At 45.5% G+C, this 13407-nt stretch overlaps 1 protein-coding gene across 2 annotated transcripts; it reads left to right on the top strand.

Moving 5' to 3' along the window:
• The first annotated feature begins 1005 nt into the window (after nucleotides 1-1005).
• Nucleotides 1006-13120, top strand: LOC138739138 (protocadherin-8-like). 2 transcript variants are annotated; one of them, XM_069890647.1, is made up of 6 exons: nucleotides 1006-1112; nucleotides 8748-9545; nucleotides 9660-9733; nucleotides 9828-9964; nucleotides 12162-12305; nucleotides 12946-13120. In XM_069890647.1, exons 1-6 carry the CDS (start codon nucleotides 1059-1061, stop codon nucleotides 12996-12998), a joined length of 1260 nt encoding a protein of 419 aa, XP_069746748.1. In that variant the 5' UTR covers nucleotides 1006-1058; the 3' UTR covers nucleotides 12999-13120. The 2 variants fall into 2 exon arrangements, with proteins under 2 accessions (XP_069746748.1, XP_069746747.1); XM_069890646.1 differs by lacking the exon at nucleotides 12946-13120 and having other exon boundaries at nucleotides 12162-12592.
• Nucleotides 13121-13407: the final 287 nt, after the last annotated feature.

Genomic DNA, 13407 nt, shown 5'->3' with positions numbered 1-13407 from the left:
AAATGCCAAAGTGTTTTTTAAAGGTTGGTTTATATCAGTAATTATGTTTTGTCAGGTTGATCTGCAATTCTAGACTACCACTAAATTCTCTTAAATCAACGGCAGTCTGTTTGTCACGTGATTTTATTTCAAGCTCTCTGTCTGCACGCGTTTTACACAATACAAGCATTAGATACAGTCCGACTAAATCCAACTTTTTGGCATCGAGCATTTGCTTTCCCTTAAAGAAATTGGTCCATTGTGCCCATGTTTGCTCTCGTGATCAACTTGGCAGTTGTCTGCCAAGTTACTTAGAAAATGAGCTTTTGAGATGGCTCCGCTCTCTTTTGGTATGTTAACGAGGCGATTAAACCTTCCTTTGTTCTTCGGACAAGTGATTGGCAAAAGTTTTCTCTGCAGGGATTCGAGTAGTGAGGGTGCATTTCACATTCCCGTCTACATAATCCTCGACCTATCCCTGGGAAACTCCAACCCTTTCCAACAATCTAGTCTCGTTCCACTCGCGTGGCCTCACTGCAGTTAATTACTTTAAGTACAATTTGGAACGTACACTTTAGACACTACTATTAAAAATGTGATAAGAATTCGCACATCTATTAAGAATTAAATGTTTTGTCACCCTGAGCATGTATTTTCCATTTTTCATTGATATTACGTTTATTTTATATTAATAATTTGTAGGTAATCTTTAAGTTTCTTTTTTAGTCTTCCAACTTTGTCCTGGATAATATGTGGTCAATTATTCGTGACATTCCCAAATGTTATTCTGTCCCACCAGTGCTGGAATTACTTTATGCGATCAACCCTGAACACTTAAAATTTGTGAACAAACTAATTAAATAATTTATTCACGAAATACATAACCTAAAGAGATTGAGTGCAGAAATATACACACATTGCAATTTAGTCTTGAACTCAAATTGTAAAATTTAACCATTGTAAAAGATACAATCCGAGATGTGAAGCATTTCCTGTTCCTAAATGGAACTCAGTACACAGAGCAAGTAACACAAATCTATCACGCGACCTATTTCCTGATTCTTTAGCTCTTATGGCAGATGGTTTCATTCCCTCGAGTTGAACGATCCGAACCGCCTACTGATGTTTTGTCTCTATATTTAAAAAAAACAGCGAAGTGTTAGCGTGTACGAAAGATGGGAAATAAAATCGCAAGATAGGCGTAACATGCATATCGCTAGGGTGGATCACTAAATGTATTTTAATATCCACTGCAATTGTATTCAATTCAGTCCACATCATCGTTTAGTCAAAGAGTTATGGCAGTTGATTGTGTCCGCAGAGAAACACATAACGGATACATGTGGCGATTGCTCATTGTATTAAACTTAGCGCGGGTTCTCTGTTGAAATAGTCGAGTATCCTTTTGGTTTGCGCCATTGAAATAAAACAAGCATTTGATGCCTCAAATAGGATGCCCTGTCGAGCTTTTCTCCGTGTACTGCTAACGAGACTTTCATAAGCCATTGAACTAATCTGGCCATTGAAATCACCCTAAATCTGCGAGTGCTTAAAACTAAATCCCATTGGAAGCGGTTGTTCTTCACCTGCCACTATTTTCTATACAGTGAAAGAGCGCAGCCAGAATAGTGATACTGTATTTACACAGAAACAAACAAAACTACAATGAGGTGTTGAAGAGAAATTCAACATTTCTAACACAAAAAGCCGCATAGAAAAATAGTTTCATCTGGGAGCAATTGTTTTCAAAAAGTTCATACATTAGGTTAATTGATCTTGTTTGTAATCAAGAATATGAACTGGTGGAGTGCGCCAGTCCATATTCTTGATTAAATAACATGAATGTACGCAGGGAACGACTTTAAATCGTGAAAACATTTCGTGCATAATATTATTACATTACAGCGTTAAAACACGACCCTACAGTTATGGACAAAGATATATGAGGTCTGGTGCTTCAACGTGAAACTAAATTCATACATATTATGATTTAAGGCTTGGCCTTTTTTCATGAAACTAGTTATTCATATTGGTGTAGCTACAGACCATTGTGCGCCTGAGCGTGAGATAATACATGTGGTGGGAAGTGTGCTGACCGGCTGCATCGGTCTGGTGTGAGGACACCAATTCCCCTGAGCATAAAGCCCTGAAAAGGGTCTGAGACACAATCCAGGACAACACAGGCAAAACCTTCCCCATCATCCAGAACATCAAAGGGGAAAACCGCCTCCAGAACAATCAAGGACCCACACCACCCACGCTGTTCTCGCTGCTGCCATCACTAAAGAGGTTAAGGTACCATAAGGCTTGCACCAGATTCAGGAACAGCTGCTGCCCCTCCACCATCAGACTCCTCAACAATAAACTCAATTAAAGAGTGTGTTTTTTCCCTCTCTGTATTGCAGTCAGTTGTTTATATTTCTTTATTTGTGTAGTCATTCTGCCCTACCTGCAGGAAAAGAATGTGACAATAAGTCTGAAATTAATGAGTTCATTGTAGCACACATATTGTAAGAACAATGATTGGATACACTGAAAAGAATAAAAAAGAGGGGGAAGAACAGAAGGGATACAGAAGAAGACCAGATTCATCCTACAATTAGAATATTATATGTTCAAACCAGGGGGAATACGAGTTTGTCCCTTTAGTTTTTGTTTGGCTTCACTCTGGCAGTGGAGGTCCAGGACAAATAAGTCAATGTGGGAAAAGGGAAGGGAGCTGCAAAGCCACGTAACTGGATGACCATTGGGGACAGAGCATAAATGCTCTGTGTAAGGGTCTCTAAGTCTAGATCGGGTCTCACCAATGTAGAGGCTACATCGGAAGCACCAAATGCAGTAGATGACATTACTGGAGGTGCACATAGATCTTTGTTTCACATAGGGTTGTTTCTGACCCTGGAAGATTGTGAGGGAGGAGGTGTGTTACTTTCAGTTGCAGAGTAAAATAACATGGGTCACAGATAGGTGAATGAGAAAGGTTAAGCAAACAAGGGAATCGAGGAGAGTGTGATTCCTAGGAAAGGGACAGATGTGTCTGGCAGTGGGGTCTTGTAGCAGTTGGCAGAAATGATGGACAATGTTACGCTGAATGTGAATCCTAGTAGCGTTGACAGGTGAGGACAGGAGGAACTCTTTCACTGTCTCAGCATGAGCAGTTGTCCATGTGTCCAGCATCTGTAGTCTCCTGTGTTACAAAGTGCGCCTCGGAGGCGCCTCCTGCTCTTTCAGATGAGTACCCTAAGAGCTGCATAGGGGTAGAATATGTGGCTTTACATTGTGGTATTCTGGCCTCCTGAAAGAACCTTGTGACTTGCTGCAACTAGAAGTACAGGCAAAGGAGTTTTGAAACATCTGCAATTTACAGAGAATGGAAGATTGTCCAAGAGGCCACTGGGATAGTTAATTTTGTAATAACGAAAGCTTGGATGAATGCTTCGACAGCAGATGGTTTGAAATGGGGATGGAGAAAGATAGAGGTGGATATAAATTATTGGTTAAAAAATGGATATGAATCAAAAACGATTGTCTCCAGGACAATCTTCCATTCTCCGTAAATTGCAAATCATTCAAAACTCTTTTACCTGCATTTCTAGTTGCAGCAAGTCACATTTTCTTGCTGATCTATGATAGACAAAATCTCATTTAAATTGTTTATTTATGTAAAAATATCTGACGATTCTTACACTTGCTTATTTTAATAGCAGTTCTTAAACAACAACGAACAAAGAAATAGCAATCTAGCTCAGCCTCAGTGGCCAACAAAAGATTTCATCTAGAGGCAGATAGTAGACAGGAACTAGACTGCAGTGAATAGAAAAATATAGTGGCGCTGACAGAACTGCCGTAATGGCAGCAGAGACTGGAGACATAGCGCTGCTCCACAGGGTCCTACCACTTGGTCCTTGTCCATACAGGCTTTAAATTGCCTGTTAAAGGAGCTGACATTGTTTATTTTTAATCCTGCAACCTTGGCGACAACACCCAAGATGGTAGTGCATGTGCCGGACATTGATCTATGAAGGGTTATAGACTTAGGGGGAGAAGCAGACCAGCACAGAGTACAAGAAATAGGACGAACACTCTCATTGAGGAGTTTATGAGACAACCCTACAGGATGGCAGCTGAAGGACCCACCCAAGTGATGGACTATTCGCAACTTGTGCTCGAAAGATTCACAGCACACCCCTTAGCAACCACTGCAGGCTGTTGACCATGAGTCAAAGGACCCACATATGCTGTGGGCTGCTGGAGAATGGCTCATGGGAACCAGGTATCACAACTAGGATTAGAGAGGATGCTGAGGACAAGAAGGGTAACCTAAGGGCCTCGGGCGCTGAAAGCATCCTGATTTTATCGGAGGTCTGGATCTGAAGCTCAGGTTGCCATTAGATTGAACAGTAGTCGAACAGCTCTTGTGTCTTGGTCAGCCTGAATAAAACTGAGGTCCTCCAACAGCCAATTCCCCACCAATGACAACCAGGCCCCCCACATCTCCATCGGGCACACAGAACTCAAAACGGTCAACCAGTTTACCTATCTCGGCTGCACCATTTCATCTGATGCAAGGATCGACAAAGAGATAGACAACAGACTTGCCAAGGCAAATAGTGCCTTTGGAAGACTACACAAAAGAGTCTGGAAAAACAACCACCTGAAGAAACACACAAAGATCAGCGTGTACAGAGCCGTTGTCATACCCACACTCCTGTTCAGCTCCAAATCATGGGTCCTCTACCGGCATCACCTACGGCTCCTAGAACGCTTCCATCAGCGCTGTCTCCGCTCCATCCTCAACATTCACTGGAATGACTTCATCACCAACATCGAAGTAGTCGAGCTGGCAGAGTCCGCAAGCATCGAATCCATGCTGCTGAAGACCCAACTGCGCTGGGTGGGTCACGTCTCCAGAATGGAGGACTATCGCCTTCCCAAGATTGTGTTATATGGCGAGCTCTCCACTGGCCACCGAGACAGAGGTGCACCAAAGAAGAGGTACAAAGACTGCTTAAAGAAATCTCTTGGTGCCTGCCACATTCACCACCACCAGTGGGCTAATATCGCCTCCAACCGTGCATCTTGGTGCCTCACAGTTCAGCGGGCAGCAACCTCCTTTGAAGAAGACCGCAGAGCCCACCTCACTGACAAAAGACAAAGGAGGAAAAACCCAACACCCAACCCCAACCAACGAATTTTCCCTTGCAACCGCTGCAACCACGCCTGCCTGTCCCGCATTGGACTTGTCAGTCACCAACGAACCTGCAGCAGACGTGGATATACCCCTCCATAAATCTTCGTCCACAAAGCCAAGCCAAAGAAGAGAGTCGAACAGCTGCAGAGGCTGCGGGATCACTGGAAGTGAATTCATGCACAGTCAGTATCTTTTCTCTCTCTTATTTTTAGAGGTGCCAGGCAATGTTAATGGCAACTCTTCATTTGCCTTAAGGCTAGCAGAAGGAAATTTTGTGTATATTCCATTTTTTGTATTGTTGCATGACAATTTAAAAATAAGGAATATTGGTATCTTGAGGACATTGAAAGTAATGGTGTAGGACTGAAAAGCAATGAAACTTTTGCTACAATTGAATAGTCAATGGATGTCAATTCAACTCATAAAGTCAATAAAAAAGACTATAATTAAGAAGGATACAACGAATGCTTTCATAGTTTGCAGAGGGATCTGGGCCAGCTGGAAAACTGGCAGATAAAATTTAATGCAGACAAGTGTGAGCTGTTGCATTTTGGAAGAACCAAAGTAGGACATACATGGTAAATGGTAGGAGTGAAGTAGAACTGAGGGATATGGGAATACAGGTACATAACTCCCTGAAAGTGGTGTCACAGGTGGATGGGGTTGTAAAGAAAGCTTTTGGCATTTTGGCCTTCATAAATGAAAGTATGAGTATAGGCAGTGGGATGTAGTGGTAAAGTTGTGGATGAAGACAAATTTGGAATATTGAGTGCATTTTTGGTCACCTAACAACAGGAAAGATATCAATGGCATTGAAAGAGTGCAGAGAAGCTTTACTAGGATGTTGCCAGGACTTCAGGAACCAAGTTACAAGGAAAGGTTAAACAGGTTAGGATTTTATTCCCTGAAGGACAGAAGAATGAGGGAAGATTTGATAGAGGTGTACAAAATTATGAGGGGCATAGATAGAATAAATTCAAATAGGCTTTTTCCACTGAAGTTAGGTGAGATAGAAACCGGAGAGCATAGGTTAAGGGAGAATGGAGAAAAGTTTAAAGGGAACATTCTTCACACAAGGAGTAGTGGGAGTGTGGAATGAGCTGCCAGCTAAGTGGTGAATGAAGGATGAATTGTCACATTTAAGAAAAATTTGGGCAGGTACATACATGGATGGGAGGCTTATGGACTGAGTGCTGATTAGTAATATTAGGCAGAATAATAATGTGGCATTGACTAAAAGGGCTGAAGGGGCCTTTGTAATGTTTTATGGTTCTATGAAGAGCACATAAATATATCTGGACTCAGCATCCATGCTCCATGGAGAGAAATGGTCTGTCAACATTTGCAAATTGAGCATCTTGAAAAAGGGGCTCTACTGAAATGTGCCCTCCAACTTCTCTTTGCTCAAGATTCCAGCAACTGCAATTTCTCCTCTTTGTCAAAGGATGAAGACAATTTTAAAGATATCAGCAGGGATGGTTGGTGCTTGAACCTTATGGCTCTTCACATGAAAATAGAATTAATATTAATGTATGTTTAAAACTCAAAATTTTGAACTAATCACATATAGGTCGAAACTCGAACATGTGAAATCAGTGAATTGTAGCATTTGACGTTGGAGACCGTTGGTTTATATTATCGCATTTGGTTCACTATATGATGAGAATATTTATGCTTCGTCATTTATGTACCTCTCAATTTATTTATCTTAATAACGGTGAATGTGTACGTTTCTAGATATGGAATAACAACGGCGAATAATAGTTATCAGCTTCTGAAGTGTCCCGAGTGGGGTCTACAATTGAAGTTTAGCAATTCAAGCCTCGGACCCTTCATCGTAACCCGCAACATACGATTGGCTGCCAAGTCTCCAATTTACATAAACGTGTCAATAAAATAGCCTGAAAGATGCGGTAATTGATTCAATTAAATATTTTGCCTCTGCCAGCAAGTTTATATCCAGAACTTGCGCTCTGAAAGTGCTTTCGAGTAACTGACAACGGAAAAGACAACTTTCAACAGGAACCAAATTAAAAAGCTTTCTGGTTCAATAATGATTAGCGAAAAGGCCAAAAACAATTTTGCTGTTCCGTATTCTGGACTCCTTCTCGTTCTTTTAACCGCTCCGATCATCGACTGCCTAACGGCCAACTACTCCGTGAACGAAGAAGAGCCGCTGGGCACCGTGATCGGAAACTTGGCGACAGACTTGCAGTTGGAGAGAAAGGGCAACTTCCGACTGATGCAAAAGACAAACTGGTCTCTGGTGCAAGTCGGCGAGAGTGACGGGCAGCTGCGAGTCGGGGGCCGCATCGACCGAGAGCAACTGTGCCGCACGCAAACGGGGCGGGGAACCCAGGCGGAGCCGTGTGTGCTACTCTTCGACGTGGTGAACTTGTCGGGAGACGAGTTCGTGTTGATCCGCGTCGAGGTGCGAGTGCGGGACATTAACGACCACGCCCCCCAGTTCGGGCGACCGGAGTTGAGGGTGGAAATCAGCGAGGGCTCGGCGCCGGGGACCCGCGTCCCGCTGGAGCCGGCTCTCGACGCCGACCTGGGCGCCAACTCGCTGCAGAAGTACCGGCTCTCGCCGAGGGCCCCCTTCGCGCTGGAGCTGCGGAGCGGCGCCGACGGGCTCCTGCGCGCCGAGCTGGTGCTGGTTGAGGCTCTGGACCGCGAGAGGCAGGCGGAGTTCCTGCTGCATCTGGAGGCCGAGGACGGCGGCAGCCCGGCGCGGACAGGCTCGGCACGGCTCCGAGTGCAGGTGCTCGACTCCAACGACAACAGCCCGGCTTTCGAGCGGAGCTCCTTCGAGGTGGAGCTGCGGGAAGACGCGCCGCCCGGCTCGCTGCTGCTCCGCCTGGAGGCCGCTGATCCCGACCTGGGTCTCAACGGCGAGGTGGTCTACAGCTTCAGCCCGCAGCTGCCCGCGGCCATGCGCCGCCTCTTCCGCCTCGACGCGCAGTCGGGCCGCCTGACCCTGGCCGGGCCGCTGGACCGCGAGAACCGGCCGAACTTCGAGCTGGAGGTGCGGGCGCACGACCGCGGGGCCCCGCCGAGCGCCGCCGCCGGCTGCACGGTCGCCGTGCGCGTCCTCGACGTGAACGACAACGCGCCCGAGATCGGCATCGCGCCGCTGGCCCCGGCTGCAGGAGGAAGAGGAGGTCTGGCCCACATCAGCGAGGCGGCGGCGCCGGGCAGTCTGGTGGCTCTGGTCAGCACCTCGGACAGGGACTCGGGCGCCAACGGCCGCGTCTCCTGCGCGCTGTCCGGACACGAGCACTTCGCGCTGCGGCCGGCCTACGGCTCCCGTTACCTGGTGGTGACGGCGGCGGCGCTCGACCGCGAGCGGACCGCCGAGTACAACCTGACGCTCGTCGCCGAGGACCTGGGCGCGGAGCCGCACCGCACCGTGCGCGCCCTCACCGTGCGCGTGGAAGACGAGAACGACCACGCGCCCGCCTTCTCCCGCCGCCTCTACCGGGTGTCCGTGTTGGAGAACAACCAGCCCGGGGCCTACCTGACCACCGCGGTGGCCCGCGACCCCGACCTCGCCGACAACGGCCGGGTCACCTACCGGTTGCTGGGGCCCGGCGCGGCCCTGGCCTCGGTCGATCCGGGCACCGGCGCCATCTACGCCCTGCGCTCCTTCGACCGCGAGTCGCTGCCCGAGGCCGAGCTCTTTCTCCAGGCCACCGACGGCGGTTCGCCGCCGCTCAGCGCCTCGGCCACTGTCCGCCTCGCCGTCACCGATCGCAACGACAACAGGCCGGTCATCACCCACCCGCTGCCGGGCAACGGCTCGGCGTCCGTCATCACGCTGCCCGGCGACGCTGCCGCCGGTTACGTGGCAACGCGCGTGAGGGCCCGAGACGCCGACGAAGGGGTGAACGCGAAGCTGAGCTTCCGACTGTTGAGCGGCGCCCAGGCCGGGCTGTTCAGCATCGACAGCGGCACAGGGGATGTCCGGCTGGGCCGCCGGCCCCGAGCGGCCGGCTCCTGGCGGCTCGTGGTGTCGGTCAGCGACGGCGGCTGGCCCGCCCTGTCCGCCACCGCCACTTTGCAGTTCGTCGTGGCGGCGGATCCGGGGGCCGGGGTCGCGGCGCCGCTGCGGCCGGGGCGGCGGAGCTGGGACACGTCGATCGTGGTGATCGTGGTGCTGGCGGGAGGCTGCGCGGCCCTGCTCATGGCCATTGTCATCATCGCCACGGCCTGCGGCAAAGCCAACAAGTCGGCCGAGTGGGAGGGAGGCCAGCGACCGGAGGGCAGGTTCGGCATCCCCAGAGATGGTCGATACGATCAGGCCGAGGCCCTGGAGCTGGGTGGAGGCGGGGTGAAAGTGTACCCCAACGTGAGCGGACGCAGAACCATGGAGGTGAGGGGCGCCTGCAACTTTATTTCCCACTGTGTTGTTCCCCAAGCCGCTCCTTCCCTTTAGTCCCGTCCCCTCATGTCAACGCTCTTCTCTGATTCTTTTTTACTTCTCCAGCATTTCAGTCCCGCTTCTGGGTTTGGGCGAACACTTCCTCCCATCACAATCTGGCAAGGCAAACCATTCACCAGGTACTGTTGGCGCTTCACGGTTCGTGCCCTTTTGAGTTGGCATAGCCTTGTGGACAGTCGAACAATATTCAAAGTCTTGTCACTCTTCTTTCAGCGAGCTTGCAAATCAAACCCAAGACAGATTCAGCGGAAAAGACAGCGGGAAAGGCGACAGCGACTTTAATGACAGTGATTCTGATATCAGTGGTATTGAGCAGAGCAAAAGGGACCCTCGTCGTCAGAAACGAAATGGTGAGCCAGCAATTAATCGTGCAGTTGTTGTGCACACGAGCGTCGTCACCAAATGGGAAACCCGTGATTTCAGGCTGAAAATGTAATTTAAGTTTGACTTTTTGCACTTACTCTGCTTCATTTTTAGCATTTTGTTGGCATTTGCTAATTGACTTCACAGCTATTTTTTTTTTTGTTTCATTTAACCTACATTATAAGTGTCCCTTCCTGCATTTTTCCCATGTCCATCTCTTTGAAGGAATTTTTATTCATTTAATTTCACTGATCTTCCCTCAGAAACTTTCTTCTGAAAGTAAAATGCTAAAAACAAAAATGGGAGATGAAAGCATTAAATGCTGAAGCTGTTCAATAGTCAGGTAGCTTTTGAAGACAGAAAGAGAAGTCATCTTTCAAGTCAACAAGCTTCCATCAAAACTCGGTTTCCAGCATCCTATTTAAATTGCTTTTGGATTAGTATTTAATTCAGTGCTATTACTTCTGTTCCAGGAATGCCTGGTTCAAGTTCTTGCTTCTCTCTTGAATGAGATTTCTCTTTCTCTCTTAATAATTGGCCAATTTCCTTGTCCTCTTCCCCCAGCCAAGTTTATTTTTGCAAGAGTATCTTGCATACAATTCTACTCTGAAAATCATTCATGATGTCACCTTTTTGTCTTCTGATAACTGAAGTCTCTCCTCATTGGAAACATTATAGCAAATATCTTTTACATTTATTCCAAAATATCTATTGCATTGGCTTTGATTTGTAGAAAAAAAAATTGAGAAAATTAACAATATTTTTATGTGAATGTTTAAATTAATTTGGAGTTTTAATTAAACTTCCCTTTCCTGCTAGTTTCAACCAATCGAGGGTATTCATTGTTACATTTGATGATATAATTATCTTGTGCTTGACTTCCTTTAAGTAGAAAACTTGCATGCTTTACAAATCAGACTATTTCCCTTCATATTTAATAATTTCTATTGAAATGATTTTATTTTACGTTCACGCAGGTGATTCTGTTTATTGATACAGATTACAACAATTTTATATATGTATACTTTAATGCCAATACATTCCTCTTTTCATCAGTCTTGTTTTTAATGTAAATCATGGAAAGGATCATTTACATTTTGGAAAAAAAATTCAAAGGTGTGGTCTTGGAGAGTCCAAAGTCACATTCCAGAGGTTGTTGCATCCAATGTGAGCTGATGTGAAAGTGCAATTTTAATGAAGTTGGACTGAGACCCAGTTCTCAAGTTGTACTGCCACTTTTTGCACAGCAAAGGGGATATTATGCCATGTATACTGCAACTTAGTTATCTATTCTGGGAAGTTTGAAATAGATAAATGAGTGTGTAGATTGAGACAGAATAAAATAGCTTTAATTGCTGTGTGTTTATTGATAAACGTGAATGTAACTTGATATACTGTAGTTCAGAGCATCCTATTCCCTAAAGAAACAAAAAGTGACCTTATTCTTCAGGAGGATTACTAAAAACATCTTCTTTCTTTCTTCCTTGGCTTGGCTTGGCTTCGCGGACGAAGATTTATGGAGGGGTAAATGTCCACGTCGGCTGCAGGGTCGTTCGTGGCTGACAAGTCCGATGCGGGACAGGCAGACACGGTTGCAGCGGTTGCAGGGGAAAATTGGTTGGTTGGGGTTGGGTGTTGGGTTTTTCCCCCTTTGTCTTTTGTCAGTGAGGTGGGCTCTGCAGTCTTCATCAAAGGAGGTTGCTGCCCGCCGAACTGTGAGGCACCAAGATGCACAGTTTGAGGCAATATAAGCCCACTGGCAGTGGTCAATGTGGCAGGCACCAAGAGATTTCTTTAGGCAGTCCTTGTACCTCTTCTTTGGTGCACCTCTGTCACGGTGACCAGTGGAGAGCTCGCCATATAACACGATCTTGGGAAGGCGATGGTCCTCCATTCTGGAGACGTGACCTACCCAGCGCAGTTGGATCTTCAGCAGCGTGGATTCGATGCTGTCAGCCTCTGCCATCTCGAGTATTTTGATGTTAGGGATGAAGTCGCTCCAATGAATGTTGAGGATGGAGCGGAGACAACCTTGCTTCTGAAGGACAATAATAAAGTATTTATATTCAAATGAGTTTCAATTACAATGTCTAAGCCTGAGGAAATTAGGTGTCAGTAAATGACACAAGACAGTTAATTTTCCAATTAAACACTGATTAAAACTATTGATTTCCTTTTATATAGGTTTGTGGTCCTGCACTAGTGAATGCAAGATCCTTGGCCATTCAGATCGTTGCTGGAGCACATCTTCTCAAGGGCCAAAGACTTATTCATCCACAGGCACTGTTGAACCCCATGATACTTTTGGAAAAAGCACTTCACTCCCACGTGAGCTCTTCCGGAAAGACACTTACTGCCAAGCACTTTTACCAAAAACAGCAGGTTTACAAAGTGTATATCAGAAGGTTACATGCAATGAATCTGAAACTGTAACTTCTGTTATTGTACCACTATATCATTCTGTGGGATCAACCAGTCATAGCTCCAAAGTGATGCCTCATTGATCAATCTGGACACTGTATTCTCAGCTCTGAGAATTTCCCATGTTCTTAATTTTTGTATTTGTCCAATGTTCATAATGTACATATTTTGAGGTAAATCTTCAAACTAATTGATTCCACGTCCATTTTTGTGCTGATAATGTTAAAACTAAACACCAATGTAAATATCAGTTAATGCAGCTTTACATCAAAAATGATTTGTCCTATAGTATAAAATATAAGAGTTCTGAGCCATGAGTGCAGAGACACAGTTTTGAATCCCTTATGGTAGGTGCAGAATTTAAATTCAAGTGGTGAAATAAATGTAACTTCAATTATAGTTTCAGTAAAGATAACCATGAAACTGAATTGACATTGATACTCATCTGGCTCAAAAATATCGAGGGAGAAATCTGCAATTCTTATTCAATGTAACCCGTATGGTCCCCAAGGTGGTGTTTGATTTTTTTTTTTACCTGCCTCCTCAGGTCAGTGGCAATTAAGGGCAGATAATAAATGTTGGAAGAATCTGTGGATCTAACAAATAAATACAAATGATTTTTTATGTAAAATTCCTTTGATTTTTTTTTAATTATTATTGTATGTTTTTGTATTTTAATAGAAAATTTACTGACATGTAAATAAATGTGCATGCATTAATAAAATTTTGGTGCTGTGTTTTCCTACATTGGAGTATGTTATAGTGGCAGTACATTAATTTCTACAGGAAGTGGTTGTCTGAAGCTTGTAAATCAATGGAGGAATCTAAATTTAACATAATTAAACAATGATAGATCCTATGGTACATCCATGAATCAAATGCATCTCAAAATATGAGGCTTAATTGTATAATACAACTTTTTGGCTGGTATTGGAAAATTTAAATTAAGCAAATGAAATAAGCCAGGTTAACAGCTGGAAGATGACCCCTGGAAAAGAGAATTGAATGG

The sequence above is a fragment of the Narcine bancroftii genome, chromosome 7 (assembly GCF_036971445.1).
Source record: "Narcine bancroftii isolate sNarBan1 chromosome 7, sNarBan1.hap1, whole genome shotgun sequence".
In the NCBI taxonomy this organism is placed as follows: Eukaryota; Metazoa; Chordata; class Chondrichthyes; order Torpediniformes; family Narcinidae; genus Narcine; species Narcine bancroftii.
Note: the sequence above shows the minus strand (reverse complement) of the source record. Positions and strands in the feature narration are given on the sequence as shown.